The sequence below is a fragment of the Neopelma chrysocephalum genome, unplaced genomic scaffold (genome assembly GCF_003984885.1).
Source record: "Neopelma chrysocephalum unplaced genomic scaffold, ASM398488v2 Primary Assembly neopelma1_96737, whole genome shotgun sequence".
In the NCBI taxonomy this organism is placed as follows: Eukaryota; Metazoa; Chordata; class Aves; order Passeriformes; family Pipridae; genus Neopelma; species Neopelma chrysocephalum.
In genome coordinates, this window is record NW_020925381.1 from 45,078 (window position 1) to 63,061 (window position 17,984).

The 17,984-nt window shown below is 39.2% G+C and overlaps 1 protein-coding gene across 4 annotated transcripts in view; it reads right to left on the bottom strand.

The window, feature by feature from the left end:
• The window catches only part of LINGO2 (leucine rich repeat and Ig domain containing 2), a 495,378-nt gene that overhangs the window by 8,079 nt on the left and 469,315 nt on the right, over positions 1-17,984 (bottom strand). For 3 of the 4 annotated variants that reach the window (XM_027709281.1, XM_027709283.1, XM_027709284.1), the window contains one exon: positions 1,671-6,063. In XM_027709281.1, the coding sequence (XP_027565082.1) occupies positions 4,207-6,027 (1,821 nt within the window). In that variant the 5' untranslated portion in view covers positions 6,028-6,063 and the 3' untranslated portion in view covers positions 1,671-4,206. Of the gene's footprint in view, positions 1-781; positions 6,064-17,984 lie in introns of those variants that run through there. The other variant, XR_003538511.1, reaches the window with a different exon arrangement.

A 17,984-nucleotide genomic window follows, 5' to 3' on the forward strand; every position in this document is an offset into this window, starting at 1 on the left:
TCGACAGCAGCTGAACATGAGCCAACAGTGTGCCGAGGTGGCCAAGAAGGCCAATGGCATCCTGGATTGTATCAACAATAGTGTGTCCAGCAGGACCAAGGAAGGGATTGTCCCTCTGTAGTTGGCACTGGTGAGGCCACACCTTGAATCCTGTGTTCAGTCTTGGGCCCCTCACTACAGGAAAGATGTTGAGGTCCTGGAGCATGTCCAGAGAAGGGCCAAGGAACTGCTGGAGAATATATAGAGTAAGTCCTATGAGGAATTGCTGAAGGAGCTAGGGTTGTTTATCCTGGAGAAAAGGAGGCTCATGGGGGTTCCTTATCACTCTCTACAACTACCTGAAAGGAGGCTGTAGCAAGATGGGGGTCGGTCTCTTCTCTCTGGCAACTAAGTTACAGCATAAGAGAGCACAGCCTCACCACTGTGCCAGGTGAGATTCAGGTTGGACATCAGGAGGAATTTCTTCACAGAAATATTTGTTAAACATTGAAATGCACTGCCCAGGAAAGTGGTGGAGTCACTATCCCTGAAGGTGTTCAGTAAATGACTGGGTGTAGCACTTAGTGCCATGGTCTAATTGGCAAGGTCAAAGGTTGGACTTCATAATCTTGGAGGTCTTTTCCAACCTAAATAATTCCATGATTCAGTGTGATTCTGTAAACACTTGTACATTCATCTATTCTGAAAGAACAGTACTGGTCTGTGGAAGTGGACTTCAAAACATATTTGTGGGAGGCTCAAGCATTCTCTTAAAGGAATTATGACAAGGATATTTTGGTACCTGCTTTCTCAAGTTCCTTTGCTGGTTTTGACATTTTCTGTTTTTTCCATTTCTGCAGAACTGTTGCTGCTCCTCAGAGTTTTCTTGCACTGACTGCCAGGTAAGTTCAGGCTTGTGCCAGTATGGGGGCCAGCCTGTACAAAAGTCAGAGGTAGCTTAAAACCTTTGTTCCCACTTTTAGTACCAGGTGTGCACTATCCACCTGTTTCTGAATATATGATCGGGGAGCCATGTTGGTCAGATGCCTCCTTACAGCCCAGTCCTTTTTCTCCCCTGCAGTAAAATAAACTGGGGTGTCCCCTTGATCTCTAGCAGAGAAGTAGAAGTGACTCCTTCAAGAAGCACGTAGGCATTCAGCCATTCTGTTCTTAAAAGAATTGCCAAAAAGGTGCTTATCTAGGCGCGACCTTGGCACTGTATTCCTTATCCGCCCAAAAGAGCCACAGTGAGTGTGTGCCCCACAGATACATAAAAAAGGAGACCGCGTGGAGCAAGATAAAAAGCGTGTCTCTGAGTCTTGCTGTCCTCACTTCTGTTAAGAGATGCCATATGCCTTGTCAAGTCCATGCTGAAATAAGTAGGCTGCAAAAAGAAGAACATCACTAGAGGCAGGAAGCAAACACTGATTCTGAAAAACTGAATACTGACTGAACTCAAGGCAATACACAGAACGTTGACAGATCTGCAAGGTGGTGCTCAGCAACAGCAAGTGGTGATTTTCATCACCAGCACACATTTCACATAGGTAACTAAGCATATTTCTGCTCACAAATCCTTGCAGTGCACTAACAATGCAATCACTTCTTAGAGTCATTCTAAGGGAGTAAGGGAATACAGCAATTCATAATTAACCCTAAAAGTACATTTTTTCTAGGGTGTTTTTTTTTTCAGAATTTTTTCATTGTGTCATTTAATATGAAGAAATCAGCTGCAAATGTCTAGAACTTAGGAGACTTTTTGCTTCTAACATTGATTTCAACATTTAACATGAAATGACTGCAGGGGCAATGGATTACTAGTTGAAAAAATGACAATTACAAGGGAAAGGCACATGCAAATGTCTTCAATGGACAGTTCAGAAACATTTTTTTTATCCCCATTTGTTTCTTTAACTGCCCACATTAAGGTACAGTAGAGTTTTGGACGTCAGTGCAGTGGTTATTACATCAACAAAAATAATTTCCCTGGTGTTAGAATTTAGTCAGGGGTTATTCCATTTTTTTAATGTTCTACAAACTGTCGTAGAACAAAGAGTATTCTGATCAAGCATCTCTATAAATCTTCACCTATCTAGTTCAGAGCAAAAAAAAAAGGAAGCAAGAAAACCCAGCTCTAAACTTAAAATCAACTTAAGTGAACAAAATTCTAACAACTGTTGCAACCTCCTCAGTTTGGCAACATAAAATGGAACAACGATGCAACCAAATATCAACCACTAAGAAAAGAGATTCTCAAAATTGTCTAGCCTTGGGTCCTGCAGCTTTGTTATGGGTACATTTGGGGAGCACAGCTGGATTTTACAACTTCTGACACATTTCCCTTGATAGGAGTGGGAGATTGTTATCCTGCTTTGAAAATCTCTGCCTAAGAATGTGGATACTAATTTTAGAAGCACCTGCATTCCATTATAGGTCAGCCTGACTTTGGTTTCAAAGTGCTGAAATCTAATATTAAGATTGAACATGGGCTCTTAAATCACAGTAATCCAAATGTTCTGTCTTATAATATTTTCATATTCTTTTTGATTAAATATATATATATAGTCATTGTTATCCTTACTCCGAGTTATGCCAATCATTGAAAAATTGTATTTGTTATCAGCCATGTAGGACAAACTTATGGCTCCTAATTGCTGGAAAAAGGAGAAGTGATGAACAACTTCATATCTTGCAATTGCTGAGAATTTCAAAATAGGAATAGTGATATTAATGATTAAGAATAAAGTTTCAGTTCTCAGTCTTTCAATAATTTGTTTAGAGATGTAAAACAAACAAACAAAAGGTTACTTGTACTGAACTAATATTTCACTTCTGACTTCTCTCCATTAAAAATGATTTCTAAAATCTGGAATAACTCACCCCTCTTGCTCTAAGATACTGCCCCTGAAAGAAACATAACCACATTGTTATTAAAATGGCATCAAGAATAGCTAAGTAATCTGTTCTTGGAAATTAGCTTTGTGTCTGTGTGTTATCTACAAATATACAAGATGAGAATGACAGTGGCTAGAGGTTCATTATATCTGGCAGTATGTTAGCCTTTTTGAGGCTATCATGTTTTAATCATTATTTTAGTATTATAATCCCCATATTATGCATGAACAACTGTAGTTTACTTGGCATTGGAGAAGAGTTCATTCCTAGTAGCAGAGTGTTTGTATGTTTTAATACATTTGTATAAATAGTAAGATGACCATCTTTCCCAAGGAGTCTGCAGAATGTATTATGCTCTTTATTTTGCCCGGTACACATTAACATTTTAACAGTAGCTTTGAAATTAAAATCAGGGCTAACAAAACCGATTCTCTCTCTTCAAGGTAGAACTCAACTCCTCTATGCCAGCATTGACTAGTGGGTTGCCTTCCCTGGGTGAGAGCCAGGGCTATGTTACAGTAAACTGGTCCAGTGTGATATCACAGATATAAAAAATATTCCATTCTGTATCAAAACTAGGCACATGCCTTATATTTATACGAAGAGAAGATTGACAGAGTTGATTGTTTTTACTCTCAGTTATTCAGCTCTGGCCTTCTACATGAGGAGAAAAATACCTTATGTAATTTCTAATTAGTAACTACAAGAATCTAATTTAAGTTTGATGGTAGTTAAAAGAAGGGTGACATCACACTTGGGTCAGTATTGGTGGATATCTAAAAGCACAACCTCTCATTTGTATTGCTTTAAAATGTACACAGTATAGATGTAGATTAAAAAGAAAAAAAACTACTAATTTTTTTGTAGTGTTGAACCAACTAGAAGGGAGGATGCAAAGTTTTACCAAATGAGATATATAGATACAAATGTCACTGTAGAGTATGTTTTAGACAAATGTGTCTTTTTCTTTAAGTATGTAAATCCTACACTGTAGGTTTTTGTTTGTTTTTTTTCTTTTTTCTTTTGTAGCAGTAGAAAATGTTGAACAATTGTCCATGAGCATGAGCCAGTGGTTCATTGCTGATATCCCCAGAATGCCAATATTTGCAATGCAAACAGTTAGTACAATTTCCCAGTTCTATGAAAGGCCCTGACACATCTGCCTCAAGGTCTGGAGGCTCTGTTGTATAACCACAAATAGTCTTTCCATTTTCCTACAACCTTTTGATACACTGACAGCTGCATTAAGCTGCTTTTGCCTAGCGATTCCACATGCCAGGCTGTTTTAATAGGTTTTAATGCCACAGAAAAAGCACTGCTAGCAGAATACCATCAAATCATTTTCATATTGAACCGTCGTGGTCCAGAAACCTCCCCTTCAACCACAGCACCATTGTTTTTGCGAGGGACATATTCAAGGTCAATGCTGGTTTTGTGTTTGCCTTTCCCTCGGCTCCAAACAAAAAGAAGAAGGAAACAAAATAAAACCACTCCAAGGAATGTGAAACAGCCCATAGCTGTGGACACCAATATTGTCTTAAGGTCCAGAGAGTAGCTGTTCGCATTAGTTCCATTGGAACTTGTGTCGTTGGAGTCTGTCATATACATAGGGGTCCTGTTGGCATAAAGGAAACGATCTGAAGTAAACCCTTTTACCATAAGGGAGGCTGAATAGGTGTCATTCCCAGCTGCGTTACTTGCAATACAGACGTAGATCCCAGTGTCCTGGTCTTGAGCAAATCGGATCTCCAGGGTGCCGTCTCCCAGCACCGTGGCTCTACCATTTGATTTAGTTGTGATCAGCCTCCGGCGTGGGGTAACCCAGGAGATGGTAGGCTGCGGGTCCCCATCAGCATTGCACATCAACTGCACTGTCTGCCCTTCCTCCACCACCAGGTACTGCAACTTCTTGTCTTGTATCTTGGGTTTCTTGCAGGTGAAGTAAAAGGAAAGAGCTGTGCTGTGAAAGTCTCTGAATGACCTCTCTCTTACACTGTCTGGGCCAGCACACATTGGTGGCTCACCCCCGAACTGCAGGGTGGGCTGCCGCTGCAAAATCCAGAGGAGACGGCAGTCGCAGGCTAGAGGGTTGTTGTTAATACAGAGGACCTCAAGGCTTTTGGAGGAATGGAATACATTCTCTTCTAGGGTTTCTAGCAGGTTTTGGGACACGTTAAGCACACGTAAGAATCGAAGCCCTTGGAAAGCGTGTGGTTCAATGGTGCGCAGCTGGGCCCCCACCATGTGGAGCTCCTGCAGGCGCACTAAATCTGACAGCATGCCTGCTTCGATGGTGCTAATGGGGTTGTAAGAGAGGTTGAGATGTGTCAGGTAAACCAGGTGTTTAAAAGCAGAATAAGGTACCGCAGACAGGTTGGTGTTGGTGATGGAGAGAGAAGTAAGATTGAGACCATACAAACTGTTGGCAGGCAGCATGTCCAGGAGGGGCCAGGCCTCTATCTGTAGGTCTTTCAGGCGAAACAGTCTTTTAAAGGCATACGCCGGCAAAGCGTTAATGTTGAGCTGTTTCAAATGCAGACTGATGAGGTTGTGGAGGTGAGAAAGAGCTTCTGTTGGTACGGCTGTGAGGTTACATCTCTCCAGGGTGAGCTGCTCCAAGCTAAGCAGCCCACTGAAGGCCCTGTGTGATATATACACCAAATCATTGTCCCCAACCTCCAACGATTTAAGGTTATGCAGATCTTGGAACATGTAGTCCAGCAAAATGACAATCTTGTTTTCACTTATATCAAGCTTTGTTAAGTTTGATAACCCAGTGAACACCCCAAGGGGGACCAGCTTCAGACGGTTTCCTTTCAGCCGGAGGGAGCGCAAGTTGAAGAGATTGTTAAAGGCTCCAGGCTCCACATTGGAGACAATATTGTCACTGAGGTCAATCTCCTCCAGCAAAGGGTACGATGTGAATTCCTCAGGGTTTACGCTCTTCAGTCGGTTCTTGCTGAGGTCCAAGATTTTGGTCTCAATGGGAATGCCCTCTGGGATGGACATCAGACGCCTTCGGTGACAGCTGACAGACTTGTTCTGTGCCGAGCACTCACAGCGGGCCGGGCAGCCCATGGTGGGGCCTGTGAAGATTAGCAGCACAGCCAGACCCAGGAACGGCTGCCAGCATGACAGAGCTGTGTGACGCATGACTCCACTGATCTGGGCTAACCCTCCGTCACGGGCCTGTGGGGATGAGGATGGGAAAGGGGAGAAGTTAAGTCTGCAGAAAAGGGAGAACTCAGCCAATTTTACAGTACCATTTCAAAGCAAACACACGTTCTCATTTGAAACGAAACAGTAAAACCTACTGTGAATGGCAAGACCAACAAAAAAAGCAGATTTTCCTTCAATATCAATGGGCTAGCCAAAGGGGCTGTTTATCCAGCATTTTTCTCCAGATGTCAGAGGAGACAAAACAGCTTTTCCTACTGCAAACAGTAAAGAAGGTTAGATTTCAGTCTTTTCTCACTCTCAGTGGGTTTCCTCAAGACAGTGCTATAATTAACCCTGAGATAAACACCACACACTCTGCAAAAAGGGCTAATAGGATTTGTGATAAATTTACAGCATTGGACCTCTGTGAGGTGATATGAAACTAAGCTTTTGCCTTTCTTATTCCCGTTAATGTTTTAAGGCAAATCTTAATGATGTATTATAATCAAGAACAGGAGCTCCTTAACAATGAAAAGATTCCTTTTAACATTTATTGCATATATTAAAGCTATAAATAGATGGAGCTTGTTCACACATATGCGTACGCAGTGGCTCAGATGAGGAAGGAAGAACTGGTGCGTCTCTGTTTAGAATTTGTAATAAGGACAAATTGGTTCTTTGCTTTTACTGCACAGAGGTATTTCATGTGATTTTTAGAACCCAAGACTTAAGAAGGTTTTACAGAATACATCTTTGTACTTCCAAGATATGTAAACTAGTTTTTAGAAGGACAAAAACCAAGATAACATGGTCTGCCTGTGTTTAAGCAGTGCAATGTCCAAAGAGGAACCAGAGATTCAATGGGAATCAGAATTAGTAAGCAATTTATTAATTCCCGCCTTCAGGTTAAAAATGAGGATAAAAGAAGACAAGATAACATCTATTAAATTAAATCCCCTTATCCGAAGGGTGTACTTTTCATATTTAGTCACCAAAGGCCAGAGACTTTTTCGTCAGTAGCTACTAAATGAAGACACCCAATAACTCATTTCAAAAGAAGAAGAAGAAAAGAATATAGGTGTTCATCAAAGGAAGGTGTGTCTGAGACACTTTCAGACTAAAGCAAACTGCAAGCAAGGACAATGGAAGTGCCTGAACTCCTATGGTGCAGCCAACTTGATGAGTGACAGTGTTGGGATTTTGGCTTCATGATATTAATAAGCCTTATAGTGTACCTCAGCCTTTTCTGGATTGGTTAACTTGGGTTCATTTTAGCTGAAAATATGTTTACATAACTTCCACCTGTAATTACCTGTCAGGTCTGAACAGATGAATATTGCCCATCTGGTCCTACCCATAATGACAAAATTACCCAATGACCAAGCATCCACCACCTTATCTGTGTGTTTGGGCTTAGAGAATCATCTGGCTACTACCTAAGAAGTTTTCAACTTCTATTTGAGTAATTTGTCTATGTGCTGTCACATGGATTGTAATGTAAAAGAAATCCTCCTGTACACGGAGGATAAATACGCTTAAATGAATTATGGTATAAGTAAATTTATGAGGAAATCAGACAGTTGTTTTAGCAAATAACCTGTTTGAACCACATAAAAATAATACTGAGCAAATCACAAACTGATGAAGAAGAAAGTCCCACCAGTAACTATGCTGGAGCAACACCTTACTCCCCTGGCACACAACTTGGAACGTGGTAATCATTCTGCCTGACAGAGGAGAGTTGACCTCTCAGACTGTGGATGATCAGAAGAGTGGAGATTCAAGATGCAAGAAAAAGAGCAAATATTTGGATCTATTAATCTTATTGTAACATTAACAATTCTCAACAGAAGCTGGGTGGTTTGGATTGTAAGCATTAGCATTATTGTAATTGTACTGAGAAATCAACAGCTGTTGTGTTTTGACTGTTAAAAACTGTTTTGATTGTTTGAGTGAGCAAGAAATTATTTGGAGCCACATAAAAATTGTTTTCTTCGACTGACCATAAATGAATGGTGCACATATTACTCCTCTCATAACTCTGTGGAAGAATTTCACTCTTGACTGATGTGGCTTTGTATTTCCATTCTGACACATCTATGCAGAGACTAACAATAAGAGGCAAATTGGATGCTGATTTTGACATGTAGACTGGAGGCCTGGATGAAGACTACTCTGTACGATATTACCTATAAAAGCACATTTTGACTTTGTTCTAGAACAACGACCTGCTGAGATCTAGTTTCCCCCTTAAGTTATAGTCTTGCAAGTAACTATTGCTAGTTATGTCCAGCTGTGACAAAGGTTTTGAGAGGTAAACTTCACTTCATTAGGCACTAAGTTAAAACTGGAAATCTATAGGGGTCTGTGAATTAGGTGTTTGCAATGAATTCAGACCAGAGAGATTTTTGGGTGTTCTGATTATTGCTTTCAGAACTCAGTCTGTGAGATTAGTGCTTTCATACTGATACTTCTAGCACACAGGGATTTCATTTCCTTCCTTAGCTGTCTAATGTATGAAGCACAAGGTAAACAGGTTCAGTGGAAGGTAAGCACCCCTAGAGTGGTCATTTTAGATAGTAAAATTATGAAACAATTTTGCAGCTATCCAATCCACCTAGTAAGTAAAACTTCTGAGGAGTGTAAAGTATAAAATGGACAGTATAAAATGTGATAAAAGGATTTTTTGTCTCTGTCTGGAATAAAGAAAAGTAATGTTAATAAGGCACTTCAGACATTAACAGTAGTCTTCTGCGAAAGGTATGCACAGATATGGAGATGGATATGTATTAATCTATAATGGTGTGCGCATGTGTGTGTACGCATTTGCAGGCAAGAAAGATTCAGGACTGAGATATAAGCTGGAGTGAATTACATTTCAATAAGGAGAACCAATAATTTATATTAAATAGCAAGTCAGAAAAGTAAAGTTTACTTGGATCAGGGTTAGAAGTTAAGTACTGGTTAGAGGAAAACATAAATTAAATTTATTATTTCAATTTACGTTGACACAGATGGTACTACCACACTTCCTGGTAAAGAAATGTGTGACTACACTCTTAGCTTTGAACTGCTTTGTGGGAAAATTACTATCTTCATTAAAAAAATGAAATAAAAAGTAACCTTATCTCATTGTACATCCATTAATCAAAAATGCTACTCCTTAAAAATCAGAGTGAAATTATGTCATTAAAAGGTAGATTTCTTGCAGTGAAAAATTATTTCACACATTTCTTTAAACTTATGTGATGTTAATTAATTGGCTACTTCACTGTCACTGTGCTGAATTATGTTGCTTTCCATTCCTTCTTAAACAACCAGCACAAAGTACCTTATCCTTTGCCAGTTAAAAATTCCCTCTAAACATCTGCAGGATTACCTCATTGTCCTTCCTTGCATCCCTCTCTTCACTGTGATACATTCAAGAAATTAAAGTGTGTGCATACAAGTAGGTACATATATATGTATTTGTGCATAGATGTAACCTAAAAGCATAATCTTAGTGCTTTGTGATTGTACCATGTATTGCACTAGAGACTACTTCTCTAAAATTATAGCTTATTGGGCCCAAAATTCAAAAAACATAATAAATAATTATGAACTGACAGTTTCTCTATGCTTGAATGTGAATGAGAACCTGTAAAATTGTTTTTACAACCTTTCTGGAGTATTTATAATGCTTTAATAAATTACATATATAAAGGAATTCCTCATTAAAAAATAAAAATAAACTAATTGCCTTCTTTTTTTTCTTTCTCTGGCCTTGTTTCTTAAGTCCAAAGTGTCAAGAGTCAAGTTACTGTTGGCTGATACTCTTTTTCAAAAGAGGATCCTAGTCAAAGTTCAGCTATGCAATTATGAAAGCTCATTAAAGTTATTAGTTAATAGTTCTGTGTGATCTCACCCAAAACAGCCATCTCCACTGCTTTGAAATGCAAATCAGTTTGTACAAAGTTCTGCAGCTTTGAATCTTCCCATAAATGCTTTACAAGAATGTACAGTGCCCTGTAGCTTTTAAACTGAAAAACTATAACTAAAAATAAAAAAATAAATCAAAAGCAACCCGATGCTCCCTTAGAATGCCATGCAATTCTGAATGTCGTAGCTATGAATGTGTCAAACCATGCAAATATGTTATATATTATTTCACTTGTCCCTCTCAGAATAATTTTGAAATCTTTATAGCTAAAACTAGAGTGCACTTGACCATGCTCCTTTCCATGTCCAATATGATTCTTCAGTGCTATAACGGACATGGCTTTAGCCAGGAAAGGAGTGATCTGTTTCAGTTGTCAGCTGAATTTGTATCAAATGATACTTTGACTTGGCAGGTTTGATCTCTCCTTTCCTGCCCCTTTTCCTGCCTTTCAGAAAGCAAAAAAAATCCAGTGGATCACATCAGAGATGACAATTTTGTCTGACATTGAGATCACTTAATAATTTACCTTCTGAGACTCCATTTAGAAAACCATACTGTATTAAACACGTTGTAGGATTAAACGTTGCACGACAAGACAGACTTGTACTGATTATTCACCTAAACACTACCAGCTAATCCTGAGAACCAGGTGAAGTCCCTGTTTTAAAGGTTTGTACTGCACTGACCCTGGTTGGACACCAGGTGCCCACCAAAGCTTCTATCACCACCCTCCTCAGCTGGGTGGGGTAGGGAAAATGCAATGAAAGGCTCACGGGTCGAGATAAAGAAAGGGAGCAATTACTCACTGGTTACCATAACAGGCAAGACAGAGTTAACTGAGGGGCATAGTTCAGTTTATTACCAATCACATCAGAGCAAGATAACGAGAAACAAACCTAAATCTTAAAACACATTCTCCCCTCCCTTTTTCCTGGGCTTCTCTCCCTTCGCTTTACAGCAGTGCAAGGTTTTGGGAAGTGGGAGCTGTGGTCAGTTCATCACATTGTCTCCGCCACTTTTTTCCCCACAGGGGGAAGACTCCTCACGCTCTTCCCCGATCTAGTGTGGGGTCCTTCCCACAGGAGATAGTCATGATGAATTTCCCCAACCTGAGCACTTCCCATGGGCTGCATTTCTTAATGAACTGCTCCAGTGTCATTCCCCTTTGTCATGTGCAGTCCTTCAAGAGAGATATTTTTATGGGCCTGTGCTTAGGCATAGTAAATTTTTCTGCCTGTGTATAAGATAGTTTCTTTCTCCTCTGAATGCTAAATTTTAACATTGCTATGTTTTAAAGCAGGGAGTTGATACTGAGGAGTATAAATGTTTCTGTCTTTGCATTGCTGTCATCATCTGTCACACTTCAGCAAGCAATAAGCCAAAACCATTGTTCAAATCTTTGCAACAAAACACATTTTCTCTTGTGCTGAGTAGACAGATAGTGAATATGAGCAGTTAAAACTACTGAAAGTTTTACCTGTGTGGTGCAAACTTTTGCCCAGCTCAGTGTGGTCTAGGAAGGTTTTCATTCACAGCTTTATCTCTCAAGTATCTATTGCAATTACTTTGGAAGCCCAGCTGACCTGTGATGCTGGACCAGACCAGGTACGGGCAGGTAGGGTGAGGAGCCCTTGCTTCTGGACTGCACAAATGTGGAAACACTGGGAAGTTTTGCTCAGGAGATGCATGTGAAGGGAAGATGGCAGAGACAAACTGAGATGGTTTTAGGGATAGCCAAATGACACATGAAAATATTAGACATTTAGGAATGTTGTTAGAGTGAGACACAATGTCACAAGGGGGATTTGCCGCGGTCCGAAGAGGGGATGGGACACGAGGAAGGGTGCAGGTAGAATGCCCTATTCACGCGTGCACCCTGTCTTTTGTCAGCTCGGGCAGGGAAAGGGCCAGAACATAGGGCGGAGCATGAGACAGACAAGCAGGGGAACAAACCAAGATAGGGACATGGACAAAAGGGGGAGGAGTGGAGGAAGCAGGGAGCAGGCAGCAGGCAAACTCATGGCAAGCCTGGGCATGACCACTGTGTAGTGTGAATACAATGAAACCACATAATAACAGTAAAGTCCATATGATAACTGTAAGGTCCATATAATAAAGTCCTGCCAATTGCTGTATGCTTTTCTCCATGCCTTGAACTGTTCCCATCCTGAATCTTGCTCCTTCACAGGGATTAACAAAATCCTGACTGTGGCATTTTCTGACTAGACTGTGCAATTTGGATGTTCCCACCATGTCTTCTTTCAATGTAAGAGCCAATTTGTAGTGAAGGTTTTGCCTCACCAGGTCTTGCGCCTGCAAATCATCTAAGCTTACTGCACTGTTCCGAAGCTCTATCACAGACTAAGTCAAGCCTGCTTGCATACTCTCGAAAGGATGATTTTTCTTTAAATCAGAGCATCTCACGAATGATTCAAACGAACTAAGGTGTCCATGTCCCCTGTCTCTTTGATCAAGCCTTTTTTTGCTCATGCAGAGATTTTGTTCTCCCTCCCTTTATTGATCTCCTAAATATCTCAGCATTTAAGTAAACTGCTAAACATTACGTAGCTGTCTATCTGCATTCCAGTGATTAATAGATTGTAAGAAACCTTGAATAATAGCAGCAGCAACAACAACCACTATTCTGATAATTCATTGAATTGGGTAAAAAGTTTTGATTCAATTATTCTGCAGTCCTAGAATCATTCTCTGTTACTAAGTCATCAATAAAAAACTTCATGGGCTAACATCAGCTCAGAAACTACACTCAAGTTGCATTTGTTTTCAGAGGAAAAGACTGAGACTCAGACCAGTATCCCTTTATAAAAGACATAATACAGAAATAGGAAACAAAAGCAGAAATAACAACCAGAGGAACATTTTTTAACTGCTTATCCAATTGTATTATTGTAAGACCAGATAAAATATTTGTACCAAGTGTAATGAAGCTAGACAAGTGGGTATAGTTTTTATCCCAAATACATAGATTATTGTTTGAATCAAAGTGGAAGAAGCATCTGTGCCATACAATAGAAGCTAAGAAAATCACGATGACAAATTTGCGTGATTATACAAATTGTCTGTACAAGGCTTAGAAACCCAGATTGTCCAAAATAAGCAAAGAAATGAAGCCACCAGTACACCTTCTGTTTCTAACCCATAGTTTTTAAGATGAATATACCAATTTCTTACATTTGTCACAGAGAAAGTGAACCTCAGGAAGAAATTTGAAGGAAAAGATAATAAATCTTAAGGATTATCTTACAGGAGACATTTCATGCATAAATAGCAGGAAAAGAAAGTGGAAATGTTTGCAAGAATTATAGACAAAATGACATTTCCACTGACCTTGCTGGTAAGTTGAAGGAGAAGAGTTTTATGGAAAGCTTATATGAACAATTATGTGACAGGCTGTAAAAGAGGTTTGAAGGTAAAATAAAATTCAGAATTTTTTTGTGTAGGTTAATGATAGAAATCAACCATTCAGAGAAGGTAACACTACTATCATACCCAAATAATTAACCACCTCATAAATATTGCAAATATTTGCATAGAAACATTTTTTGAGAAAGAATTCTTAGTTGAATAGATTAATGAACTACTGTGACTAACAGATCTTTTCTGCCATCTATTCCTTCTGAATGCAGAAGCAAATTTTTGAAAGGTAGAGCTACGCAAAATTTCTTTTTCAAACTTCACTCAGCTCTAGTAAAAAGTATTCACTAAGAGGTGGCAAAGACTAGAATAGCACAATTACTGTGACAATAGATGTGTTGATTTACCTAAATTTGATAATGCAATAATGGAGAAAGACACAGATTTGTCTCTGAAAACAGTGCAGCTCCTAGGTCATTTGTACTGCATTTTGTTGGGGCTGCTTAGTATTGGAATACCACCCACTTGTTGTAGCTAAACTCCATACCTAGACATGGTTTAAAGTGTCTATGAATGGTAGTCCACTCAGTGATGTGTGACTTCAAGGACAATGCATATTAAAAAAGTCTATATTTTTTTATGTTGTTTTAATCCTAACTGTTACAAGGCAAATTCCCATTAAGCTCTGTTTCACTGATGGTTCTTGCAAGATTTTAATGCTCCAGATACTGAGAATAACGTATCACAGGGGAAAAAATGTAAAGTTATTGTAGTACAGGAGGGAAAACCACATGAGAACAAAGAATGAGCTAAAGTTGTTGCTCCTGGGAATGCAGTAGACTAAAAATCCAAAGGATTTCTCTTGCAAGTCAGGATTCATTACTTCAAAACTGACCTTGTGTTCCACAGTGTGTCTAGGCAGGTGAACCTTAAAATGATCTGCTACCATGAACAGGACACTGACAAGAGAATGTGAAAGTGTTAAATACTGTATTTACATTTCATATCTGTTGTAATTAATGAGGTCTGAATAAATTAACTGAAAACTAAATCAGTAGGAAGGCTAACTGCATTGATTAAAGAGAGGAAGGGAAGCTGTTGTCAACAGCAAGTCTACATTAAAAGTTCATCTTCATCTTGGAAGAAACAGTCTTTCTTCTAAAACTGTCTGGGCATAACCTTAAAGATGACACACCTGTGGCCTGGACATTATCTCTTATGTTGAAAAAACAGAGATGGAATTCCCTCTGAAGTTTTAATTCTGACATCCAGCTACTCCTCATCTTCAGTGAGTGAAGATTTTGGTGCTGGAAGTTACTGTAAAAAAAAAAGGAAGTTGCTTTAAATCTGGACTGGTAGCAGACTTTTGAGGGCTAGTGCATTCAAGCATACCTGAATCCCACTTCAATAATCCATTTAGGACACCGCAAGCAACCTGTATTGGATCTATGTCCTCATAAGTCACATTCTTGATATAATCTCTTATATAGGGATGTTTCCTTCAAATAGCAGCTCTATATACATACTGAACAGGACAAAAGTGAAACCCAAAGTGGGTATGTGTTTGGTAGAGCTAAACTTAATATTGACCACAATCCTGTGATTGTTGTCACCAAGGAAGGTTTCAAACAATTTAGATCCACTGACTTGGGTCCCTGCAGTTTTTTTCATGGCAGCATTACAGAGCCTGGTGACAAATCATGATATGCGGACGCTAAAGTGTGTGTACACAGAATGTGCCCAGGAAAGATAAGAGATAATTTAATTAAGAGATAATTTACAAGTGGGACCCCTGGTGGCCTAGTTGGGACCCCTGGTGGCCTAGTGGTTAGCATGCAGGACTCTCACTGCTGCGACCCAGGTTCGAATCCCAGTCTCCCGGGCAGATGGAGCTCGTTAGCCCTGTAAGGCCATCCATCTATGAGAAGGTCACTCTAAACAAACCTACGTCCTGAGGACCTCACTGCCATTGTCCAAGCTTGCTTGGCCCCGGCAGATGAACCTTAGGATTAAAGGGTGGGCTCAGTTCAGCGCAGGCTGTGTCTCACCTAAAAAATCCATTGCGCAGGCTGGAAAGGTAAAAGACCTTTCCCAAAATCTTCGTTCGCGAAGACTGGCCATTATTATTTATATATTATTATTATTATTTAATTTACAAGTGCTGTTGTTGCTTCATAACACAATTCAAAGGCTATTTAGCCAAAAGGCTCTGGATATTTAAGACCGTACTATTAGGACACATTTTTAGCTAAGTACCGCTGAGAAAAAAAAACAAATACATTTTACAAGGGTAATAATAATTTGTCTTAGCTGGAGGTAGATATAGATTTAAGCTTATAACTCCAGCTATTTGAAAATAGCTAGAAATTAAATTAAATCAGAAATCTGAAGAAATTGAAACTAATATATTTTCTTTTGTGCTAAGACAATAATCTCAGAAGTGTGTGGGTATAGCATGTGTGGCAGTGGGGAGACAAGACACTCAGTGAAGGTGCAATAAATAATTTTAGTACCATTATCTGGCAAATACAAAGAAAAATTAAGAGCATCTGTTTTTTTTTGAAGTTTTCTCACACCTTGATAAGCATGTTTGCAGCAGTTCTACTTGTATCTTTCACCAAAACCCTATCAGACAAAACAAGGAGTATAATCTCTGGGACTCTCTTCATACCATCCCACACAAGGCCTTCAGAGCACGACCTGGCAGCAAGCTGCTGACGTATCTGCTGCTTCTCTTTTTAGACTGCAGTAGTGGTGAAAGTCTGGAGAGATGGTACAGGAGCTACAGCATTATATTTGGAACATTAAAAATAAACAAAAAGAAATAAGCACAATTTTAGTACTTGTCAGAAGGTCCTCTGTTGATACAATGACTTCGAATTCAGAGTGGCTACTCTAGCAGAAAATTGTGGCCAGCACTTGAGAGCAGCACAAAGGAAAGAAGGGATGTATTTCAACTCATTGGTCAACACTATTTATGAGTGAAGAAATTTCATGATAGACCTTACTGTAGTCACTGAATGGCACAGATAAGGAATGTACCTTAGGGGCAGCTGCACAAAACTACTGCATTTTGAATTAAAATAGAGTTGATCATAAGGTATACATTTGAGAGAAAAAGAAAATAGTGAACTACCCTGGAGATTTCATTTTGCTAAAGGCATTCTTAAAATATATTTAGACTCAAAATCAGCCTAAAGAAGGGTCAAGGTAGGACATTTGGGTATAAGACCTGCCATGTTGACAGGTGGACAAGACACAAGCCATTAATCTCCGAATTATTCATAACCATAATTCATGAATGTTACTCCAGATATCTGTCAGCATGAGCTGAACTAAGTCACTATTTTGAGAGAAAAATGAAGAGAAAGAGACAGAATATGAAAGACACCAGATAGATGAGATTTGGTAGTCAGTTTGTTTTTTTTTTTCTAGCCTGCTCAGTCATAATTAAGGCCTTGATTTGAGCCTGGCCCACTGCAGAGCTCTTGATGTCACAGCAGTGCTGTAGGTAGCTTCCACGTGATGCAATCTGAAATGTGCTAACTCTTGTATGCTTTACAAACTACTCATTCTATTTGAAACCTATTTTTCTGAGAATTTACTGTCACCCATTTGCTTGAAATCTGTACCCACATTTGCTAGAGTATCCCTACCAAGTTTCTAAACCCTGGCAATGGAGACTGTTACCTCAATACTTTTGTGACTTGGTATTTTATATATTTATTTAGAAATAAGGGACATTTCATGAAAATCTGCACTTAATTCAGTTAGTGTCAGACCCAATGAAGGCACTTCTTGTACAAGATAGAGTCTCTGCTATGTGAATTAGTATATATTTGGTAAATATTTCCTTTAATTATTAGCAAAGACAACTAATACTTAATAACCCAAATATACTTATTTTTCTGCTTAATCACAGATAAAGGGACTAGAAAGTACAGCTTTCCATATTGGGTTTACTTAGCTGCCCTTCTGTACTAGCACTAGTTACAAAGGTAGCTGTGTATATTTAAGATAGGCCAGAAATATTTTTTATTATTTCTAACTTTTCCATGGGAAGACAGTCTGTGTCTACTTAATCCTGCTGCTTCCTAGAGAAACTGACATATCACACTTGTGGTGGGCGGTATTGTGTCCTACAGTTGTCCTGATCTGTGTGTAATTTCCAGAGGCTGATGCCAGTAAGGAGACACTTGCGTCCTGGCAGCAGTGAGCTGCTGCAAAGCTACAAGCACTATGTACAACAACTGCTGTGTTGTCCAGCTTCTTTTGCACCCATTACAAACTCATCTACTGACTTACTGTATCTTGGAAGACCTGCAACTGTTCTTCACAGCACTGTTTTACTTCCCTCTACAAGTTGAGTAGTAAACCTAAAGTATACTCATATCACATTTGCAGTAGCTTTCTTCCTGGTTTAGACTTACAGGCTTCAGCTCAAAGATATAGATTTAGCTTATAGTTTTTACCTGGCTCTATAGATGTATAGAACAACTCTACCAAAAAAAAATGTTTTTCTTCTGAAATAATTTTAACTTTTCTTGAAAACTGTTTTCCAATAAATTCTATTTTCCCTTAAGACATTTTCTACACAGCTATATTTCATTAAAACCACAATATTCTACCAAGAAACAGTGTCAAATAATAATTTTCA